Source organism: Saimiri boliviensis, chromosome 2, assembly GCF_048565385.1.
Source record: "Saimiri boliviensis isolate mSaiBol1 chromosome 2, mSaiBol1.pri, whole genome shotgun sequence".
NCBI classification, from domain to species: Eukaryota; Metazoa; Chordata; class Mammalia; order Primates; family Cebidae; genus Saimiri; species Saimiri boliviensis.
The window spans coordinates 220,513,032-220,536,489 of NC_133450.1; the positions used below are offsets into that span (position 1 = coordinate 220,513,032).

Genomic DNA, 23,458 nt, shown 5'->3' on the forward strand with positions numbered 1-23,458 from the left:
TTTTTTGAGACAGAGTTTCGCTCTTGTTACCCAGACTGGAGTGCAATGGCACGATCTCGGCTCACCGCAACCTCCGCCTCCTGGGTTCAGGCAATTCTCCTGCCTCAGCCTCCTGAGTAGCTGGGATTATAGGCACGCGCCACCATGCCCAGCTAATTTTTTGTATTTTTTAATAGAGACGGGGTTTCACCATGTTGACCAGGATGGTCTTGATCTCTTGACCTCATGATCCACCCGCCTCGGCCTCCCAAAGTGCTGGGATTACAGGCTTGAGCCACCGCGGCCGGCCCCTTGGCTTCTTTTTGACCAAGTGATTTGGTGAAACGCCTCTTCCTCCATAAGTCAAGGGTGTCCCATGTCCATGCTGTTCTTTGTGTACCCCTCTCCCAGCTAGGATCTCACCCTGGCAGGGCAAAGGCAAAATGGGCCCTAACTGTAAAGGGGGTGAGCTGGGATAAGGAGACCTGGAGGAGGCCAGATAAAGCCAGCCCCAAGGTCTGGAAGCTTCGCAAGCATAGCCCCCTCCCAAGCTTTAGTCCCCTCCCCTTCCACCTGCCTGCCCGCCTGCGCCTGCGTGCTTACCTTTCACCTGCACCCAGTTGTTATTTAACTCTCGGTGAAGTTCTGACCAGTCCCACGCTCCCCTCCAGAAACCTGCCACAGAGGCTGAGAAATCCCTGGGGTGATCCTAGCATGAAGGCAGGAACCTATCAGGTAAAACGTTTCTCCCTGCACACGGAGAGGCCAGAGCTGCTGCCCCCAGTCCCGTCAGGGGAGGGGAGGCCTTGGCGTCTCCACAAGTCACGTTCTCTGATTCAGCAAGCCTCACGGCTCCAGCTAAATCCTGGCCAGAGCTGGCTTGGCAGAGGTGACTTGTGCGTTACTTCACGTCCTACCCAGAAGGGGAGCGGGAAACCGAGGATGAAAGGTGCCAGGTTCCTGGCTGCCTCCCTGCCAATGGCTGAGAAGTTCTGGTGGGAAGGAACCATGGAGGGCCCATCCGGACATTCTTCCACAGCAAAAACTGCCTCCTTTCAGGTAGGAGAACCGGGTGACCTCGGGCAGGTGGCCTTGACTCTCTAAGCCTCAGTTTCTTGGGGGTAATGCTGCGAGCCCCTCCCTCACAGGGCTCAGCACCCAGTATGCTTGAAAGGTGAGAATAAATCGAAAAAACATTCCACATTTTTTTTTCTCTGAAAATTGCTAAGAAGGCCGGACCTGGTGGCTCGCACCTGTAATCCCAGCACTTTGGGAGGCTGAGGCGGGTGGATCAAAAGATCAGGAGTTTGAGAATAGCCTGCAAGATGGCAAAACCCCATCTCTACTAAAAATAAAAAATTAGCTGGGCTCGATGACGGACATCTGTAGTTGTTGAGAAACGTTAAGTTTACCCTGCCCTCGTGGCTCCTCAGTGGAGGATATCTTTTAGTTTGTAATTAGGGGTAGGCGGGTAACAGCTGTCTACTTGGTATATCCTTGAGTTATATGTAAATATAGCCCACCTGTGTATTAATAAGAATCACCTGTCTAAGTTAAGCAAATAAAAGAGTGGATGAGAATCTGCTCCGGGCCTTCAGCCTGGAGAGCTGTCAGCCCCAGGGGATTCCAGGCTGTTGTGCTATCTGGGTGTCTGCCTCTCAAATACCTTCGGCGCCGCCTCGGTGGGGGTCTCTCGACCGAGCTCATTCTTGATATGTAATCCCAGCTACTAGGGAGGCTGAGGCAGGAGAATTGCTTGAACTTGGGAGGCAAAAGTTGCAGAGCCGAGATTGCACCACTGCACTCCAGCATGGGTGACAAAGCAAGACTACGTCTCAAAAAAAGAAAAAAAAATTAGACAGGCCTGGTGGCACATGTCTATAATCCCAGCTACTCTGGAGGATGAGGAAGGAAAATCTCCTGAACCTGGGATGTGGAGGTTGCAGTGAACCAAGATCAGGCCCCTGCCCTCCAGCCTGGGCAACAGAGTGAGACTACATCTCAAAAAAAAAAAAAAAAAAAAAAAAAAAAAAAAAATCCTCCTCCTAAAGGGGAGACTGAGGGCCAGATAGGATCAGAGAGGGGAGGTGACTTACCCATGGTCACGCAGCACTTCGACAGTGGAGATGGCCAGACAAGTGGTGGTGAGGTGCAAGGACCAACATTAAAGTCAGTAATCGGGGTTTGAGTTGTCTGTGCCGCATCCACGTGCCGGCTGTATCACCCTGGGTGAGTTGAGCCTCTGTTTTTCCACCTGTAAAATAGAGATCATCTCTATTTCACAGAATTTCCATGAGATTTCAGGTGCCAAACACGGGGATAAGTGCTTAATAAATGTTTGTTTGTTTTTGAGACAGCATCTTAACTGTTGCTCTGTCACCCAGGCTGGAGTGCAGTGGTGCGATCTCAGCTAACTACAACCTCTGCCTCCCTGGTTCAAGGGATTCTCCTGCCTCAGTCTCCTACGTAGTGGGACCACAGGAGTGTGCCACCACACCTAGCTAATTGTTTCACCATGTTGGCCAGGCTGGTCTCAAACTCCTGGCCTCAAGCAATCCACCCACTTTGGATTCCCAAAGTGCTGGGATTACAGGCATGAGCCACTGCTCCCAGCCAAGTGCTTAATAAATGTTAACAAAAAACAACCCACCCAAAAAGAAGGAACAAGGACAAACAGAGGGCAAGGGTGTTTCAGCAGAGGCAAACATTGTGAGCAAAAGCTTGCAGGTGGGAGAGGCCAAGGCCAATTGCTGAAGTCCTTGCCAGCTGGCAGGGACTGTATCTTTGCGTGAGGGATGAGTCTGGAGGCAGGCAGGGACAGCCGAAGTGAACTTGTGGTCTTTTAATCCCAAATGCATGACGGGGCAGGAGTGTAGCAACCCAGGCAGATCTGAGTTTAGAAAGACCTGATCCGCTGTGAGGCCCCAGCTGTCTCTGCCCTCTCTGAACCTCAGCCTGCCATTCCACGGTGGGTTTCCTCTGTGACCTGACCAGGGTTTGTAAATTCGTATATGCCTTTTTGAATTTCTTTCTTTGCTGCCCTCTCACCCCTAGGACGGGTGAGCAGTACCTTGTCTTCTGTTCCCCACTGTAACCCCAGCATCTAGCCCAGAGTCTGGCAGAGATAATTTCTCCCCAGAGAATAAATGAATGAATGGCATCCTTTCCCTGTGGGAAGGTGGGGTTGTGGCAGAGTTCCTCAGCCAGCTCCTATCCCAGCCCCTCCTTCCCTCCACCGGCACCTGCAGATCTTCCTGCGTGAGTGGGCGCCGGCCCATTTACTGGTTCCCCTTCTCCTTTTGTTTTCTCTTCTCTCCGACAATGGCTGTGTTTCTCGTTCTTGGAGAAAGAGAACGCAACGCCATCTCGGACACCAAAAGGCCAGGCGCAGTTCCCTCTCCAGGTGCATGATGAAGATGCCTTGGACTTTTCCCTTTACACTTTCCTCTAGTTGCTTCTATAAATATTTGTGGCTTTTAAAATAAAAAGCCACAAAGGAGATGAGTGGGCTATAAAGGAAACACAACAGCTCTTTTTTGGAGACAGTCTTGCTCTGTTGCCCAGGCTGAAGTGCAGTGGCTCGATCTCGGCTCACTGCAAACTCCACCTTCCGGGTTCAAGTGATTCTCCTGCCTTGCCCTTCTGAGCAGCTGGGATTACTGTAGGGCTGAGTGCCCCACAGAGTCGTGGGGTGTGCTGAGGCACAGGATCCGAGAAATAAAGAGACAGGACACAGAAGTACAAAGAAAACGCAGCTGGGCTCAGGGGGCCATGCCACCTATAAGCGGAGTCAGGCAAGGCCCCAAATGTCCAGAAGCATGAGTATTTATTGTGTATAGGTTAGGGGGCAGGGCAGTGAGTGAAATCATCTTTAAGGATAGTGATAGGGTCGTGAGCAATAAAACATAGGGTTCACCCCCATTAGGTCACCTAGGCCAGGAGGTGGACAGTGCACAGCAAGGGACCTGTTCCCATGAAGGCAAGGGCCGTGTGCAGTAAGGGGTCCACCCCTATTAGGTCACCAAGGCTTGAAGGTGGGCCGTGCACAGTGAAGAGGGTGCAGTGTGCAATACTTCTATCTATGGGCAAACTACTTCTAAGAAGATTTATAGGAGGATGCTTTAAGTCACATAGCAGTGACAGAGCTGTCAAGGTTACTGCCACCTTCTGGCAGCTTCCAATGGATTCTATGGGAAGATGCTTTTCAAGCAGCACAGTAGCAAGAGCTGATAAAGTTCCCAATCACCAAGGTGGATTGCTATTCTGAGGGCAGCCTTCCACAAGAACTGGAGCAAGGTCCTACAACTCCTTTATCAGGAGGAGTGGTTCTCGCCCCAAGCCTGCTATACAGCGGGTATCTTTACGATACTGAACGCTGCTGCCTGGGCCATGGATTCTTGTCCTGGTATAACTTTTCCCTTAAATCATGCTCTGTACTGTGTCTGCTCTAGGCATTTCTCTGATTATAAGCTGCTTATCCCTTGATTCATGCTCTGTACTGTGTCCACTCTAGGCATTCCTCCGATTATAAACTAAGATATAAGTATATATGTAGGGAAATACTCTTTAGGCACTCATATTATCAACTATTAATGATTATATATAGAGGATTATATAAAGGAATTCTTCAAGCCCTATTTCTATAAACTAATAAATGATTATGTAAAGGATTATATATAAGGAAATAGCTGAGTAGTAACACTATAAAGTGAGATATTCTTCAAGCCCTAACTGTGCCAGGGTTCTGCTTAGTTCTCATTCCTCGGTGCCTATATGGGGGGGTTACCCACGGATTACAGGCATGGGCCACCATGCCCAGCTGATTTTTGTATTCTTAGTAGAGACGGGGGCTTCACCATGTTGGTCAGGCTGGTCTCGAACTCCTGACCTCGTGATCCGCCCACCTTGGCCTCCCAAAGAGCTGGGTTACAGGCATGAGCCACTCTGTCTGGCCACCTTTTTTTTTTTTTTTTTTTTTTTTTGAGATGGAGTCTTGCTCTGTCCCCCATGCTGGAGTGCAGTGGCATGATCTTGGCTCTCTGCAGCCTCCACCTCCCAGGTTCAAACAATTCTCGTGCCTCAGCTTCCCAAGTAACTGGAATTACAGGCAGGTGCCACCACACCCACACCCAGTTAACTTTTGTATTTTTAGTAGAGACAGGGTTTCACCACGTTGGCTGATCTTTAACATTTTCCACCCACCTTGGCCTCCCAAAGTGCTGAGATTACAGGCATGAGCCACCATGCCCAGCCACAAACAGCTGTTAAACACACAATAAAGTGCTCAGCCTCCTTAATAATAAAATAAATGCAAATGTAACTACTCAGAGAATCCACCATACTATTGGCAGAGATCAAAGCTGGCTGTGTTGCTGAAGATGTGAGGAAATGCTGGCTTGCTGGCTCATGCACTGCTGAAGTGGGGGAAACTGGTACCACCCCTCTGGGGGACAATGTGACCATATGTATAAAAATGTCAGCCAGGTGTGGTGGCTCACGCCTGTAATCCCAACATTTTGGGAGGCCGAGGTGGGTGGATCCTGAGGTCAGGAGTTTGAGACCAGCCTGGCCAACATAGTGAAACCCCATCTCTACTAAAAATACAAAAATTAGCTGGGCATGGTGGCGTGCACCTGTAATCTCAGCTACTTGAGAGGCTGAGGCAGGAGAATTGCTTGAGCCTGGAAGGCAGAGGTTGCAGTGAGCTGAGATCGTACCACTGGACTCTGCCTGGGCGACAGAATGAGACTCCGTCTTGGAAAAAAATGTCAAGTGCAGATCACCTTTGACCCAGCAATTGCATTTCTTGGAATTTATCCATGGGATGTGCCACACAAGGAGGAAATGATGAAGGTAAAATATTATCCACTGCTTGTGATAGCAAAATATTGGAAACCACCCAAATGTCCATCAGTAGGCAACTGGCCAAATACACAGTAATACTTCCACACCATGGAGTACTATGCAGCTTCAAAACAAGTTAGCCAATGGAGTGGCCCTTATATACTGACACAGCCCAGAATCGGCTCTGGATAAAAAGGGGCACAGAGAAAGTACGAGGCGGGCTTGCCTCACAGTCTGCTGCTATCTGTGGGTACAAAAGGGAAAGCAATGTATATTTGTATTTGCTTGTAAATGTATAACCTATCTCTGGAAAGATAAGAAACTGATAACATTGACTGCTTTGAGGAAGGAGGATTAGGGTACTGGAATCTGGGCTCCCGGGGAGGGAGACATTTTGCTGTATACTGTTTTGACCCGTTAACTGTTTGTTGGTTTTTGTTTGTTTCTTTGTTTGGAGATAATCTTGCTTTCAAGTGATTCTTGTGCCTCAGCCTCCCAAGTAGCTGGGATTACAGGCGCACATCACCAAGCTTGGCTAATTTTTGTATTTTTAGGAGACACAGGGTTTCACCATGTTGGCCAGGCTGGCCTTGAACTCCTTACCTCAAGTGATCCACCCACCTCAGCCTCCCAAAGTGCTGTGATTACAGGTGTGAGCCACTGTGCCCAGCCAATCTTTTAACCATTTTAATGATCTGATATCAAATAAAATGTCAGAATTTAAAATGAAAACATAAGAAAAAGTGTTCCCCCACTTTTTCTCCTTCTCCTTCTCCTTCTTCTTCCTTCCTTTTTTTTTTTTTTAAATGAGGTTTCACCATGATGGCCAGGCTGGTTTTGAACTCCTGACCTCAGGTGATCTACCTACCTTGGCCTCCCAAAGTGCTAGGATTACAGGCATGAGCCACCACGCCCGGCCTGATTGATTTATTTTAAAAAGGGGGTGGGGAGGGTCTCGCTGTGTCTCCCAGGCTGGAGCATAGTGGCGCTATTGTAGCTCACTTCAGCCTCAAACTCCTGGATTCAAATGATCCTCCTTGGCCAGGTGCAGTAGCTCACGCCTGTAATCCCAGCACTTTGGGAGGCCGAGGCAGGTGGATCACCTGAGGTCAGGAGTTCAAGACCAGCCTGCCCAAAATGGTGAAACCCTGTCTCTACTAAAAATATAAAAATTAGCTGGGCATGGTGGTGGGTGCCTGTAATCTCAGCTACTCCAGAGGCTGAGGCAGGAGAATTGCTTGAACCCAGGAGGTAGATGCTGCAGTGAGCCGAGATTGCACCACTGCACTTCGGCCTGGGCAACAGAGTGAGACCAAAAAAAAAAAGGTCCTCCTGCCTCACCTTCCTAGTAGCTGGGACTACAGATGTGCACCAGCATGCCCAGCAATTTTTGTTTTTTGTAGAGATGGGAATTTCATCATGTTGCCCAGACTGATCTAGAACTCCAGGCTTCAAGCGATCTTCCCGCTTCAGTCTCCCAACATGCTAGGATTACAGCGGTAAGCCACTGCACCCAGCCCACAAAGGGCTATTATAACTGACATGAAAAAGCTGATCAAACATTAGAAAAATGGTCCAAAGATGGGTGAGGCAGCTCACTGAAATAAGTGCATGGGAAGATGCCCAAGGTCACTGCAGCAGGGGAATGAAAGAAACACTGAGATGGCTCTCCACATCCGGTGGTCTGGGGGCATCCTGGGAAAGGGGTGCTTCATCACACAGAGCTGCTGGGATGCCAAGGTGACAGGAGCATTGGGGAAAAGGATTGCAAACATCCCTGGATCCAACCTGACCCCTCCATGCAATCCAACTCACAGAAATCAAGTCCTTTGATGTATACACATAACCGTAGCAGCAAAACACTGAAGGCAGAATGAATGCCATTCCACAGGCTAATGCAGGATGCTCCCGGGAAGGCCACACAGCCATTAAAGACGCTGAATTAGCAGTGTCCTTGGGGAGACAGGGAAGGAGGCGCAGAGGCTAGGAATAAGGACTCTGGCCAGGTGCGGCAGCTCACGCCTGTAATTCCAGCACTTTGGGAGGCTGAGGCAGGTGGATCACAAGGTCAGGAGTCCACAGGCTAATGCAGGATGCTCCCGGGAAGGCCACACAGCCATTAAAGACGCTGAATTAGCAGTGTCCTTGGGGAGACAGGGAAGGAGGCGCAGAGGCTAGGAATAAGGACTCTGGCCAGGTGCGGCAGCTCACGCCTGTAATTCCAGCACTTTGGGAGGCTGAGGCAGGTGGATCACAAGGTCAGGAGTCCACAGGTGAATGCAGGATGCTCCTGGGAAGGCCACACAGCCATTAAAGATGCTGAATTAGCAGTGTCCCTGGGGAGACAGGAAAGGAGGCGCAGAGGCTAGGAATAAGGACTCTGGCCGGGCGCAGTGGCTCATGCCTGTAATCCCAGCACTTTGGAAGGCAGAGGTAGGTGGATCACCTGAGGTCAGGACTTCAAGTCCAGCCTGCTCAACATGGCAAAACCCAATTTCTACTAAAAATACAAAAATTAGCCAAGGGTGGTGGCACGTACCTGTAGTCCCAGCTACTTGGGAGGTGGAGGTTGCAGTGAGCCAAGATGGCGCCACTGCACTCCAGCCTGAGCAACAGAGAGAGACCCCATCTCACACACACAAAAAAGTGTTTGCTAAGTAAATGTCTTAGAAAATAATAAGCTTGTTATTGAATAAGAAAGTTCAGTTGCAGCCAGGCTTGGTGACTCATGCCTGTGATCCCAGCACTCCAGTAGGCCCGAGTGCGAGCATTGCTTGAGGGCAAGAGTTTAAGGCTGCATGCAGTGAGCTCAGATTGTGCCACTGCACTCCAGTTTGAGTTATAGATTGGAACCCTGTCTCTAAAAACAAAAATTTTTGGCCAGGGCACAGATGGCTCACGCCTGTAATCCCAGCACTTTGGGAGGCGGAGGTGGGCGGATCAAAAGATCAGAAGTTGAGACCATCCTGGCCAACATGGTGAAACCCTGTTTCTACTAAAAATACAAAAATTAGCTGGGCGTGGTGGCAGGCCCCTGTAATCCCAACTAATCCGAAGGCTGAGGCAGGAGAATCTCTTAAATCCGTGAGGCAGAGGTTGCAGTGAGCCAAGATGGTGCCACTGTACTCCAGCCTGGGCGACAGAGAGATCCCATCTCAAAAAAAAAAAAAAAAAAAAAAAGAAAGTGTTTGCTAAGTAAATGTCTTAGAAAATAATAAGCTTGTTATTGAGTAAGAAAGTTAAGTTGCAGCCAGGCATGGTAACTCATGCCTGTGATCCCAGGACTTTAGCAGGCCCAGGTGAGAGGATTGCTTGAGGGCAGAAGTTTAAGGCTGCAGTAAGCTCTGATTGTGCCGCTGCACTCCAGCCTGAAAGACAGAGTGAGACTCTGTCTTAAAAAAAAAAATTGTTTTGAAAAGCCAAGATCCGAAAACTGTTGTCACCTGCATTGGCAAGACCCTATAGATGTCTACATGTGTCTGGTTTCATAAGCATAGAAACTATGGGACACATAGTTAGCTGTCAATAGGACTGCCAGAGGAGGAAGGGTTTGTGTATGGGGGGAGGGGGGAGGGAAGTAAGCAAAATAAAAATACTTAAAGCTTCATTATTATTTTTTTTCAAGACGGGTCTTGCTCTGTCACCTAGGCTGGAGTGCAGTTGAGTGATCTTAGCTCACTGCAACCTCCACCTCCTGGGTTCAAGTGATTCTCCTGCCTTAGCCTCCCAAGTAGTTGAGATTACAGGCTCCCGCCACCACACCTGCCTAATTTTTGTATCTTTAGTAGAGACGAGGTTTCATCATATTGGCCATCCTGGTCTCGAACTCCTGACCACGTGATCCGCCCGCCTTGGCCTCCCAAATTGCTGGGATTACAGGCGTGAGCCACTGTGCCTGGCTTCATGATTATTTTTATGCAGTCATTAAACTATATATATGCATATGCATAGAGAAAGTTTCCCTGACTAAAAAACAAGGAACCAAGAGAGGAAAGAACTTCTCTATCTCCCATGGGGTCAGGGGCGGGGCACCCCAGCAGTGTGTGAAGAGCAGAAGTCCAGCCAATGATGGACTCTTCCCAAAACATCACTTGCTTATTTCAAAATCAGACACTTTCTCATAAATATTTACTCCCAATGCTGGGAAGAGGAGAGGGGAAGGAGGTACTAAAACTCCATCAATCATCTGAAGGACTGCCTTTTATCAGAGTGATGTTCCCTAGTGAGTTGTTTGCAGTTTCCTCCTCCCCAGTTCTGGGCCTCAGCTGTCAAAAGGATTTCACATGCAACTTTTTCATGCTAGCAGTTGGGGCCAAGAAGATAATAGATGGGGAAAAGCTCTGAAAACTCCAGGACAACAAATAGGTACCCTCCTCACTCACAGAAAGGAAGGATTACTGCCCCACCATTCCCAGGTGGCCCTCAAATCCATTGTCTACACAGTACTAGCTGGTGGGAGTTTCCAAAGTGTAAATGGAATCATGTCATCTGTCCTTAAAACCATTTATTGTCAAGGCCAGTCGGTAGTTCACATCTCTAATCCCAGTACTTCGGCAGGTAGAGGCAGGAAGATTGCTTGAGCCCAGGAGTTCAAGACCAGCCTGGAAGCCATAGTGAGAACTTGTCTCTACAAAAAGTTTAAAAATTACCCGGTCAGCCGGGCGCGGTGGCTCAAGCCTGTAATCCCAGCACTTTGGGAGGCCGAGGTGGGTGGATCACGAGGTCAAGAGATCGAGACCATCCTGGTCAACATGGTGAAACCCCGTCTCTACTAAAAAATCCAAAAAAATTAGCTGGGCATGGTGGCACGTGCCTGCAATCCCAGCTGCTCAGTAGGCTGAGGCAGGAGAATTGCCTGAACCCAGGAGGCGGAGGTTGCGGTGAGCCGAGATCGTGCCATTGCACTCCAGCCTGGGTAACAAGAGCGAAACTCCGTCTCAAAAAAAAAAATTACCTGATGCATGCCTGTAGTCCTAGCTAACTGGGAGGCTGAAGACCCAGGAGATTGAGGTCGTGCTACTGCACTCTAGCCTGGGCGACAGAGCAAGATCTTGTCTCAAACAAAAACTAAACAAAACAAAAACCCATTTATTGTCATCCAAATTCCTTATCTGCTTACAAGACCGGGTGGATCTGGCCTCCTGCACTCTGGAAGCCACAGACGCCTCATTCTCTCTCCAATGTCTTGCTTTTCACACATGGTTCCCTCCATTGGCCTGGAAACCTCTCTCCCCACCCTGCCACCTCCCGGACTACCCCATCTCACAGGCCTCAGCCGGGATGTCGCTTTTCCAGGAAGCCTTCCCAGTCTCCTCAGGGCCGGTTAGGGGCCCCAGGAGTGTCGATGCCTGGGCTTTGGCTGTCAGATTCGTAAAGGCAGAGGCCAAATCCCCGCTGCCTGCCGTCTCCTGGGACTTTTTGGGGCCGGGATGCGATGGCCTCCACCAGGTGTCTGCACCTCTGTCATCCTATCCCTGCTCGGAGCAGAGACTGAGGGCTGCTAACTGGGACTGGCTAGTTTGGGACACGCTGTGGGGAGCCTTGGGAGGACGCTGACGAAAGGAGTGAGTGCCCACTAAGGGAGGGGACGTCCTGGAGCCTGCCACTCACAAACAGCGTCCTGCGCCTGCCCTTCACCAGGATGGTGCACATGAGGGGCGTGGCTTTTTATTGGTGCAAAGGGACGAGGAGGGAGGGAGCTTGGGGCGGCGCTGATTGGTGGCGGGCGGGGCGGGGCGGGGCGGGGCGGTGCTGATTGGCGGGCGGAGCGGGGTGAGGCAGCGCTGCGCTGATTGGCCGGGGGCGGGGCGGGGCGTCTCCAGGCTGGGCCTAGCGCGCTGCCAGGTGGGCCGCCGGGACTATGTCGCCGGCGCGGAGCCACCTGCGCGCTACTCTGCTTCTGACAGCGGCTTCTGCGCGCGGCGTAACGACCCAAGTCGCGGCGCGGCGGGGCTTGAGCGTGTGGCCGGTGCCACAGGAGCCTAGCATGGAGTACCAGGTATCAGGCAGGCCAGCGGGTCGGAGCGCGACAACACGTGGGCCTGCGCTGAGCCACAGAACATCCGGGCTCCGCTAACGGAGAGCGTACCGGGAGCCCCGGACTGGGGAACTCGGCGGGGCGGAACATCCTGGAGTCTGGGGGTGGGGACAGGGACCAGGAAGTTGGGCCCGGGCGCCTGATCTGGGAATTCGGAGACTGTAGCGTCCCCGCCCGGGGTTGGAGAGCGGGAAGGGGCACTGGAGCTAGGATCCAGAAGCCCAGAGGCTCAGCGGTGGTTCTGGAGTTCGGTGATCCCGGAGTCCGAACCTGCAGTGGGAGTGGGGAAAGAAGGGAGAGAAGAGACTCAGAAATTAAAGCTTGAAAGATCCAGGAGTATAGGTGGAGTGTGGGGTCTCAAGAATTCAGAAGATTGGGGATCTAATTGCCTGGAATTGGGGGACAGGCAGGAATCAGGGGTAGTGGAGGGCCCCAGAACCCGGGAAACAGAAAATTTCTGTGGGCGCTATGCCAAGAGCCAGTTGCCCTAGACCAGAATCTGATGCCACTCAGGGGTGGCACTGGTTTGATGATAGTGGGGCCTCCAACCAGCCGGGAGGTCTTGAGGGCAGGAGACACGGAATATGAGGCCTGAGGGGAAGGAAATAGCACCCCACCTCCCACCTCCGTTGTGAGCCCTCCTGAAGCTGTACCTACCTGCCTTCCTGGCGGAGTGACCCCTGGCACATCTCTCCTCCCTCTGAGCCCCCTCTTCCTCATCTGGTTGCTCTTCTGTGGGTTGGAATGTGGAACCTGAGTCCTGAGGGTTCGGTTGAAGCCTCAGGGAATTCCAGAATTTGAATACCCCAACCTTCTGTAGTTCTGGCCCTACCCTGGCAGAGAGCAATGGACCCCATTGGAGGGAATGAGGGCAAAAGCCTAGGAGTGAAGCCGAGGGAGTTTGGACAGGAATCAAAGCTAGCCCGTTAGTCATGCCACGTTCTTTGTGTGGCACTCCCTGGGTGGGGCTGAACTGCCCCAGGCTCCATCCCTTTTTGCCAGAGCTGGAATGTTGCCATGCTCTCTTTCTGTTGCTTAACCTATGGGCTAGGGTAACAGGGCTGGCAGGGCAGGCTTGGTACTGCCCCTGTTGCCCTGGCTCAGCCACTGGCCTGCTGGCTGTTTCTGTGTCTTTGGACCCTGAGTGAACCTTAACCTGCTACCTGGGCACTGTGGTTGCCAGGATGCCGTGCGCATGCTCAATACCCTGCAGACCAATGCCAGCTATCTGGAGCAGGCGAAGCGCCAGCGGGGTGACCCCCAGACACAGCTGGAAGCCATGGAACTGTATCTGGCACGAAGCGGGCTGCAGGTAAGGTAGAGAGGGCCCGTGACCACCTCCCACCCCCATCTGTGATTTCCATAGCTGAGGTGGGGACCTCATTTGTCTGTCCCAGGTGGAGGACCTGGATCGGCTGAACATCATCCACGTCACTGGGACGAAGGGGAAGGTGAGGGGCAGGACCCAGGGGTAGTGGGTCCACTTAGTGGGCTGGCAGGGTAGAGCCTGCCCAGACAATCCCTTTTCTTTCAAGGGCTCCACCTGTGCCTTCACTGAATGTATCCTCCGAAGCTATGGCCTGAAGACAGGATTCTTTAGGTACTGGGTTATGGAGGGATGTGGTGTCTCTGTCCCAATGGACCCTGGGGGGCTATCGAACCAGCCAGTGCTTCAGGACCAGAGTCACCCCCAGGAGGTCAGCTCAGCTACATGTCTCTCTGCCCAATGTTTATTCATTCAATAAACATTCAGTTAGCACTTACCACATTGGCCCACATTTATGGCAACCTTTAATTTTCTTTTTATTTTTTTCAAGATTGAGTCTTGCTGTATCACCCAGGCTGGAGTACAGTGGCACAATTTTGGCTCACTGCAACCTCTGCCTCCTGGGTTCAAGCGATTCTCATGCCTCAGCCTCCCGAGTAGCTGGGATTACAGGCGCCTGCCACCACACCTGGCTAATTTTTTAAATTTTAGTAGAGACGGGGTTTTACCATATGGGCCAGGCTGGTCTCAAACTCCTGACCTCAAGTGATCCGCCCACCTTGGCCTCCCAAAGTGCTGGTATTACAGGTGTGAGCCACTGTCCTTGGCCTTAATTTTCTTTTTTTTTTTTTTGAGACGGAGTTTCGCTCTTGTTGCCCAGGCTGGAGTGCAATGGCGCGATCTCGGCTCACCGCAACCTCCGCCTCCTGGGCTCAGGCAATTCTCCTGCCTCAGCCTCCTGAGTAGCTGGGATTACAGGCACGCGCCACCACGCCCAGCTAGTTTTTTGTATTTTTAGTAGAGACGGGGTTTCACCATGTTGACCAGAATGGTCTCGATCTCTCGACCTCGTGATCTACCCGCCTCGGCCTCCCAAAGTGCTGGGATTACAGGCTTGAGCCACCGCGCCCGGCCAGGCCTTAATTTTCATAATGAAAAACACTGGGGAAGGGGCAGCAACTTGAATGTATAAACTAAAAATGTAGCAGGAGGCCAGGTGTGGTGGCTCATGCCTATAATCCCAGCACTTTGGGTGGCTGACATGGGAGGATCACCTGAGCCGGGGAAGGTCAAGACTGCAGTTAGCCGTGATCACGCCATTGCACTTCAGCCTGGGCAACAGAGCAAATCACTGTCTCAAAAAACTAAACAAAAAGCAAAATTACATAGCTGGAATAGTCAGATGTGTCTTTAATAACTTAAAGTCCAGGTTGAGTGTGGTGGCTGACAACTGTAATCCTAGCACTTTGGGAAGCCGAGGTGGGAGGATCACTGGAGCTTAGGAGTTTGAAACCAGCCTGGGCAACGTCGTGAGACTTCATCTCTATAAAAAACATTAAATGAAAAAGAAAATTTTAAAGCCTATATATAAGTTTAAAGTCACATAGAGATATTTATCAGTTACTATGTCTCTGGGGTAAGGAGCAGAAAACTGCCTTGCAAGGGCTTAAACGATAAGGGCGGCTTGTGCCATCTGGGTTAGGGCCTCCCAGGTTGGTTGCAGATAGGAGCCCTTCTCTGCTGTGGTTTTGCTCTGGAGGCAGCACCCCATTTGATCTCACTTATCTAGACTCACACAAGAGGATGGCCTGGTAGAACCGGGATCACTCAGGCCGGGCACAGTGGCTCATGCCTGTAATCCCAGCACTTTGGGAAGCCAAGTTGGGCAGATCATGAGGTCAAGAGATTGAGACCATCCTGGCCAATATGGTGAAACCCCATCTCTACTAAAAATACAAAAAAAAAAAAAAAAAAAAAAATTAGCCAGGTGTGGTGGTGTGTGCCTGCAGTCCCAGCTACTCGGGAGGCAGCGGCAGAATTGCTTGAAACCGGAAAACAGAAGTTGCAGTGAGCCAAGATCTCATCACTGCACTCCAGCCTAGTGACAGAGTGAGACTCTGTCTCAAAAAAACAAAAACAAAAACTGGGATCACTCTTCCTGTGCCTCACATGTCTCTCTGAGGATTGAAACATCTGAGGATTGAAACATAAGGCACCAACCTGTCTTCTAAAATCATTTTTTGGGCCGGGCTCAGTGCTGTAATCCCAGCACTTTGGGAGGCTGAGTTGGGCAGATCACCTGAGGTCAGGAGTTCAAGACCAGCCTGCCTAGCATGGTATAACCCTGTCTCTACTACAAATACAAAAATAACCAGCCAGGCATGGTGGCTCACACCTGTAATCCCAGCTACTTGGAAGGCCAAGGCGCAAGAATTGCTTGAACCCAGGAGGCAGGGGTTGCAGTGAGCTGAGATCTCATGACTACAGTCCAGCCTGGGTGACAGAGCAAGACCCTGTCTCAAAAATAAATAAATGTGCTGGGCGCGGTGGCTCAAGCCTGTAATCCCAGCACTTTGGGAGGCCGAGGCGGGTGGATCACGAGGTCAAGAGATCGAGACCATCCTGGTCAACATGGTGAAACCCCGTCTCTACTAAAAATACAAAAAATTAGCTGGGCATGGTGGCGCGTGCCTGTAATCCCAGCTACTCAGGAGGCTGAGGCAGGAGAATTGCCTGAACCCAGGAGGCGGAGGTTGCAGTGAGCCGAGATCGTGCCATTGCACTCCAGCCTGGGTAACAAGAGCGAAACTCCGTCTCAAAAAAAAATAAAAATAAAAAAAATAAATAAATAAATAAATAAATGTTAGATGTTACTAGTGACTAGTGGTTACAAAAATAAAATAAAAATAAATAAAATTAAAAATACAATCATTTTTGGGGTGAAAACCCTAACCTTTATCTTGGGCCCATGTGGCCCTGAGGGCCAGCCCAGGGCTGCAGCTTGAACATTGCTGGCGGGCTTTGTCTCTGAGAGCTATAAGACGGATGGCATTGTGGGGCAGATGTCAGTAGAGTGACTGATTGGTATGGGACTGTTGAAGCCCATAGAATGTGCGAGACCAGCCTGGGTGATGAGGGGCTGTCTTAGTTGAGACCTGTGTGGTGAGCAGGGTGAGCCAGATGCAGAGGCCTGGAGATAGGAGAGGGCGAGGACTGGGGGGCTACAGATAGTCCAGGGGGGATGGGACACCAGGAACAGACCAAGGGACACAGAGGCCGGTGGCATCAGCTCCTGCAGGGTGGGGAAAGACAGGACACTCGGGAAGGGAGTCCTGACGACCCCAGCTGTCCCGGCAGCTCTCCCCACCTGGTGCAGGTTCGGGAGCGGATCCGCATCAATGGGCAGCCCATCAGTCCTGACCTCTTCACCAAGTACTTCTGGCGCCTCTACCACCAGCTGGAGAAGACCAAGGTGCCCCGTGCAGGAGGGCTGGCGGGTGGGCAGGGTTGGGGGTGCTACCTGTTCCAGCACCCCGTCTCCCCAGAGGAGGGGCTGCAGGGGCTCTGGGCTCTGACATGTCCCTGTGCCACAGGATGGCAGCTGTGTCTCCATGCCCCCCTACTTTCGCTTCCTGACACTCATGGCCTTCCACGTCTTCCTCCAAGAGAAGGTGTGTGCCCTCTCCCTAGAACCCTGCATCTGAGGTCTTGGGAACAGGAACCTCAGCAGGCCTGGGGGCTCCCTGCTTCCATTTGGCCTCTGATCTTTGGCAGGTGGACCTGGCAGTGGTGGAGGTGGGCATTGGTGGGGCTTATGACTGCACCAACATCATCAGGTGAGCGTAGTTGCTCGGGGCAAGGGGTGGCAGCCAGGACAGCCTCACCTGCCACCTGGTGGCTCAGGGCAGGGCCCTCATGGCTTTTTCCTCTTCCACAGGAAGCCTGTCGTGTGCGGAGTCTCCTCTCTTGGCATCGACCACACCAGCCTCCTGGGGGACACGGTGGAGAAGATTGCATGGCAGAAAGGGGGCATCTTTAAGGTGACCAGGCAGACTGAGGGAAGGAAGAGGCTTGGCAAGCTTGGGCCTCACTAAGCCCAAAGAGGCAAGGCTGGGGCACGGCCATTCAGGACAAGGTCCTGGGCGTCAGTGGGGTCTGCTTTCTCATACTGGCTTCGCTGTGTGACTGGAACGAGTTGAGCCTCCTCTCCAGCCTGTTTCCCCATTGAAACATGGGGGATAGCTGGGCATGGTGGCTTATGCTTGTAATCCCAGTACTTCGGGAGGCCGAGGCAGGAGGATCACATGAGGTCAGGAATTTGAGATCAGCCTGGCCAACACGGTGAAACTCCATCTCTACTAAAAATACAAAAATTAGCCAGAAGTAGTGGTGTGTGCCTGTAGTTTCAGCTACTGGGAAGACTGAGGCAGGAGAATTGCTTGAACCCAGGAGGCAGACGTTGCAGTGAGCCGAGATCGCGCCACTGCACTCTAGCCTGGTGACAGAGTGAGACTCTGTCTCAAAAAACAAAATAACAAAAAAAACCCCAGAAACATGAGGGATGAGAGGCAGTAGTAACCCAGACAGAGGGATGTGGGGCTGGATAGGAGTGTGAAAGATGCCCAGCAGCCCTTTCTCTCTCCTCGTTCCCTCCACAGCAAGGTGTCCCTGCCTTCACTGTGCTGCAGCCTGAAGGTCCCCTGGCAGTGCTGAGGGACCGAGCCCAGCAGATCTCAGTGAGTCTGATTGGAATGGGGCAGCGGCAGTGGCGGGGACGTGTGTCCCTCCTGTTTGAGGAGGCACTCCGTCCTTTGGGGCCTCAGTTTGCTCATCTGTGCAGTGAGGAAGCTGGGCCAGCTGGAACACATCTCAGTTCTGGGAGCAGGGCTGGGTGGCTGGGGGAGGGGAGGGCCTCTGCTGACCTGCTCCTGCCTGTCTCCCCCAGTGTCCTCTCTACCTGTGTCCGCCACTGGAGGCCCTGGAGGAAGGGGGGCTGCCGCTGACCTTGGGCCTGGAGGGGGAGCACCAGCGGTCCAATGCCGCCTTGGCCTTGCAGCTGGCCCACTGCTGGCTGCAGAGGCAGAACCACCATGGTGAGTGGGCAGGCAGGTGGGCGGGACCTGTGGAGCCTGCCTAGGAGAGTCCTGGACACACTCGGTCACACACACCCTGCAGATGCTGGGGAGCTGAAGGCATCCAGGCCAGGCCTCCTGTGGCAGCTGCCCCTGGCACCCGTGTTCCAGCCCACATCCCACATGCGGCTTGGTGAGTCGGCCCTTCCTGCCCAGCGCCCTTTCAGATTTTTGTTTGTTTTCTGTTTGGGAGATGGAGACGGTTTGAAGTGGTACCTAAGAGAAAGGACTCTGAAGTCAGCAAACCCCCCAGGCCTTGAGTTCATCATGATCTCTTTCTGAGCCTGTCTTCTCATCTGCCAAATGGGATGATGATGGGAGCCATTGCCAAGGGCTGTGGTGGGGATTTGTTGAGGTGACATCACTAATGTGCTAAGTCCAGAGCCTGGCCAATGTGGGATAAAGTGCTAGCCAGTGGTAGCTGCTGTCACTGTCACTGTCATCATCATCAGACCCTGAGGTCCTGGATGGAGGACGGTGATCCAGTCATCTCCCCCAAAGCTTTCAGCACCCAGCAGGTGCTCATGCTGTTAAACCCTACAGCAAATGGTGGACCCACTGTGTGCCGTGCCTGGTGCCAGGGGCAAGTGACAAGGTCCTGGAGACAGGCAGACCTCAGATCACGTCCTGGCTCCAGCTAAGGGCTCTCGGGCTGTCAAACGGGAATCATACATGATAGCAGTCCCTCTCAGGGTTGCCTGGAAGATTCCACCAGATGAGGCAGCCGAAAAGCCCAAGCCAGTGTGACTGGTGCTAATAAGAAGCTCCCGGGGTGCCGGGGTCCTCAGAGGGCGGGCGCAGAGTGTGTGCGGAGTTGAGGACTGGGGTGGGAGAGGGCCTGAAGGACTGCCTTGCTGCCCTCCCTCAGGGCTTCGAAACACGGAGTGGCTGGGCCGGACGCAGGTGCTGCGGCGCGGGCCCCTCACCTGGTACCTGGACGGCGCACACACCCCCAGCAGCGTGCAGGCCTGCGTCCGCTGGTTCCGCCAGGCGCTGCAGAGCCGCGAGAGGCTGAGCGGGTGAGGGGTGGGGCCGGAGGCGGGGCCTGGGCCGGCCCATGGGGAGGGGAGGGGTGAGCCCACGTGGAGGGGCGGGGTTGTGGGCGGGGATGGGGTGGGCCGGTGGGAGGACCGGGGCGGGGCAGTGGGGGGGGTGTTCCCTGACCCAGCTCCTCACCTCTGGCTCAGTGGGACCGAGGTTCGAGTCTTGCTCTTCAACACCACTGGGGACCGGGACTCGGCGGTCCTACTGAAGCTGCTGCAGGTAAGGAGCCGACTTGGGGGTTGGGCGGCAGGCAGTCCTGAAGCCCTGGGTCTGGCGTTGTGACCCTGGAGGGTGTCAACTCCTTTCTTTTCAGTTGTATTGAGGATTAGATGTGACAAGGTACATGTGCTGCTTCTGCCAGGCTCTGCAGGGCCACGGGGAGTCCAGTCCCAGGCCATTACTCATTCTCCCGTGTGTCCAGACTCAAGTCCAGGCTTAAGAGGAGGGCCACCTCGTGCTAAAGGTGCAGGCTCTGGGCTCACTTATCATTGCCCCTTTAGGCACTAGCATATCACCCTGGATGAGAGGTGGCATTTCCCTGAGCCTCGGTTTGCCTTTCCGTAAAATGAGGTGGCCGCTAAGAGGACCTGCTTCTCAAGTTTGGTTGAAGGAGTCACTGGGCCTTTCTCTGCTTGGGGAAACTGAGGCTGCCCCAAGCTATCAGGGCTGAAGTGGCCCCTAGGTATCATCTCCCATCTCACAGACCAGGAGGCTGAGGCTGTATCCAGAACCTCTCCTATGTACTCACAGCCTTTTCCCAGCCTGGATTTCGGGCCCCCTCACTATCTGAGTGACCTTAAGCAAGTCCCCTTGACCTGTGGCCTCTGTTCCTCCATCTGTATAGTAGGCTGGGGCTTCACTGCCCAGCCCACAGGCCAGGCTGGGTATGCTGAGGCAGATGGAGGCAGGGCACTGAAGTACCTTGGTTGGGTTTATACAAAATGATTCTAGTTGTGAGGGAGGCTGCATCTCCAGAGATGTGGGCTCAGGGGCCATGTGGAAGTCGGGAGACATCCTTCCAGGGGTCTGACACCAAGTCTTCCTCTCGGCCTTCTAGCCCTGCCAGTTCGACTATGCTGTCTTCTGCCCTAACCTGACAGAGGTGTCATCCACAGGCAACGCAGGTGAGAGGTGATAGGCATGGGCCCTGGGGAGGGGTTGGGGGCCCTGAGGTAGCTTCCAAACTGGAGTTTTGGGGTAGGAGATGAATTCGTTTGATTGTATAAGCATGCTTTAGTGTACTTATACACTTATACACCAAAGTATTCTTGGTTTAATTTTTTTTTTGAGACAGTCTCGCTTTATCGCCAGGCTGGAGTGCAGTAGTGCGATCCCAGCTCACTGCAACTTCCATTTTCTGGGTTCAAGCAATTCCTCCTGCCTCAGCCTCCCGAGCAGCTGGGACTACAGGCACACAGCACCACGCCTGGCTAATTTTTTTGTATTTTTATTAGAGACAGGGTTTCACCATGTTGGCCAGGATATTCTCGATCTCGTGATCTGCCTACCTTGGCCTCCCAAAGTACTGGGGTTACAGGTGTGAGCCACCGCGCCTGGCTACTTAATTTTTGAGACAGAGTCTTACTCTGTCACCTAGGCTGAAGTGTAATGGCATGATCTTGGCTCACTGCAACCCCTGCCTCCTGGGTTCAAATGATTCTCATGTCTCAGCCTCCCAAATAGCTGGGATTACAGGCATGTGCCAACATACTCAGCTAAATTTTATATTTTTAAGTAGAGACGGGGTTTTGCCATGTTGGCCAGGCTGGTGTGAAACTCCTGTGGCTCAGGTGATCCTCCTGCCTCAGCCTCCCAAAGTGCTGGGATTACAGATGTGAGCCACTGTGCCCAGCCAGCATTTTTTATTTTATATGAAATAGAGTAGAATAGAAAATACCAGTGTGCATTGCATGAAGTAAGGGTAGGTCCTGTTTGGTGAAGATTGTTCTGTTCCAGGCATATGTATAAGTGAGTGAGTACTGAGTTGCAGTGTAAAATGTGCTTTTTACTATGTATCGTGTTAAAAAAGTTTGAAATCGTGCAAAAAATGCAGATCCCAGGCTGGCCATGGTGCCTCATACCTGTAATCCCAGCACTTTGGCAGGAGGATTATTTGAGCCCAGGAGTTAAAAGCCAGACCTCATCTCTACAAAAAATAGAATTAGCCAGGTGTGGTTGTGCGTACCTGTGGTCCTAGCTACTCAGGAGGCTAAAGTGGAAGGACCACTTGATCCTGGAAGGTGAAGGCTGCAGTGGTGATTGCTCCACTGCACGCAGCCTGGGTGACAGAGCAAGACCCTGGACCCTGTCTTAAAAAAAAAAAAAAAAGATCTCCAGTCCCCACATCAGTCTAGCTGGGGAGACTTCTGGAATCTGCATTTTTTTTTTCCCATATATGTAATTTTTTAAAATTGTACTTTAGGTTCTGGGGTAGGAATCTGCATTTTTAACTAGCATCCCCAGAAATACCTGTGCCCACTTGGTGATGGGGTCCAGTTGGATGTCCATTTTATAGATGGAGACAGTGAGACCAGGGTGGGGAAATCGTGCCTAGTGGGCAAAAGCTCCGCCTCGTGACCTTGGGCAAATCACTGAACCTTTCTGAGCCTCTGTTTCTTCATTGTGTCCACAGAGAAGACCCCTAGCAGACCGCTGGCCTGACACATGTAAAGGGCCGGGCACTAAGCAGATGCTTATGGTGCACCCGCCCCTTCTCCAGCCCTGTCCCCTACTACTCCTCTTCAGTGACATGCCTGTCTCTGCCCCACAGACCAACAGAACTTCACAGTGACACTGGACCAGGTGTTGCTCCGCTGCCTGGAACACCAGCAGCACTGGAACTGCCTGGACGAGGAGCAGGCCAGCACGGCCCTCTGGAGCGCCCCCAGCCCGGAGCTTGCTGGGCCTGCACCCCTGCTGCTGGCGCCCCACCCACCCCACAGCAGCGCCAGCTCCCTTGTCTTCAGCTGCATTTCACATGCCTTGCAATGGATCAGCCAAGGTCGAGACCCCGTCTTCCAGACACCCAGTTCCCCAAAGAGCCTCCTCACCCACCCTGTGGCACGCAGTGGGGCTAGTGTACTCCATGAGGCTGCTGCCGTCCACGTGCTGGTCACTGGCAGCCTGCACCTGGTGGGTGGTGTCCTGAAGCTGCTAGAGCCTGCACTGTCCCAGTAGTCAAGGCCCAGGGTTGGAGGCGGGAGCCCCCCCCAGAGCTGCCTGCATTCTCCCCATGAACTCACATACTAGGTGCCTTTTGTTAACTGCTTTCCTGGTTCTGTCTAGACTGGCCTAGGGACCAGGGTTCTGGGATGGGAGGCCAGGAGAGGACGTCCTCCGTGTTGAAGCTCTGTGCCTTGGCCTCTCCTCCTTCCCCTTCCTCCCGGCTGAGATGGCGGATGGCTGAGTTGGGGGCTCCCCAGCTCTCTCACTGTTCTAGTGGCCTGGCCACTCAGCCTGTCTTCCCCCACACCCTTCTGGCTCAGGCCCAGCTTATTGTGTGTGCTGCTGGCCAGGCCCCGGGTCCTGCTGGGTGCTGGGTGGTAGATTTCCTCCTCCCAGTGCCTTCTGGGAAGGGAGAGGGCCTCTGCCTGGGACAGCCTGGGACAGAGAGTGGCTGGAGTGAATTAAAGCCTTTGTTTTTTTTAAAAATGGCAAAGCCTTCGACTGACCCTTGACCCCCTTCTCCCTCAGCAGAGGCAGGGAGGGAGGGGCTACAGGTAGGTAGGGACCTGCGCTGTGTAGAGGGAGCGTGGCTGGGTGGCCGGGAACAAGTCCCTCCCTCCCTGTGCACCTCAGGCGGCCCGTCTGTGACAGCAGAAGACTGGACTGATGCCTGTTGACTGCCAGGCAGTGCTTTCTGCAGACCCATCTTATGATGTGAATTATATCCACTTGACAGGCGAGGAATCTGTGACTGGCCTCAGGAAGCATGTGCCTACTGTCACAAGCCAACAAGTGGCAGGCTCAGGATTTGAACTCACAGCAGTCAAGGGCCTATGTTCAGAACCCCAGACTGAGTGTGGCTGGGGCTTCCTGGGGTTTGCTTTCTTGAAGCCTTAGTCCTGTGGTGTGCTGCCGAGGGGTGATAGGCCGAGGGCAACTGACTGAATCAAAACCTGCTGTGCCTTGGCTGCTGATACTGTTCAGGATGCC

General features: G+C 52.7%; 1 protein-coding gene across 5 annotated transcripts; it reads left to right on the top strand.

Moving 5' to 3' along the window:
• Positions 1–607: 607 nt before the first annotated feature.
• Positions 608–22,961, top strand: FPGS (folylpolyglutamate synthase). Of its 5 annotated transcripts, none has more exons than XM_074395379.1 (17): positions 609–714; positions 820–1,038; positions 7,227–7,322; positions 13,044–13,172; positions 13,258–13,311; positions 13,396–13,460; positions 16,485–16,599; positions 16,721–16,798; positions 16,902–16,963; positions 17,065–17,167; positions 17,786–17,863; positions 18,073–18,220; positions 18,303–18,392; positions 19,128–19,278; positions 19,447–19,522; positions 20,361–20,427; positions 22,074–22,961. In XM_074395379.1, the coding sequence occupies exons 1-17, from the start codon at positions 694–696 to the stop codon at positions 22,478–22,480; spliced, it is 1,959 nt and encodes a 652-aa protein (XP_074251480.1). In that variant the 5' UTR covers positions 609–693; the 3' UTR covers positions 22,481–22,961. The 5 variants fall into 5 exon arrangements, with proteins under 5 accessions (XP_039330934.1, XP_074251480.1, XP_074251481.1 ...); XM_074395380.1 differs by having other exon boundaries at positions 901–1,038; XM_039474997.2 differs by lacking the exon at positions 7,227–7,322.
• Positions 22,962–23,458: the final 497 nt, after the last annotated feature.

Bases quoted from the DNA above. Each gene is read 5' to 3' on its own strand.
- FPGS (XM_074395379.1), top strand. From the start codon at position 694: ATGAAGGCAGGAACCTATCAG. The intron at 7,323-13,043 runs GTAAGCCACTGC...TGTGGTTGCCAG, and splicing joins AACATGCTAGGATTACAGCG to GATGCCGTGCGCATGCTCAA. The intron at 16,964-17,064 runs GTGAGCGTAGTT...CCTCTTCCACAG, and splicing joins GACTGCACCAACATCATCAG to GAAGCCTGTCGTGTGCGGAG.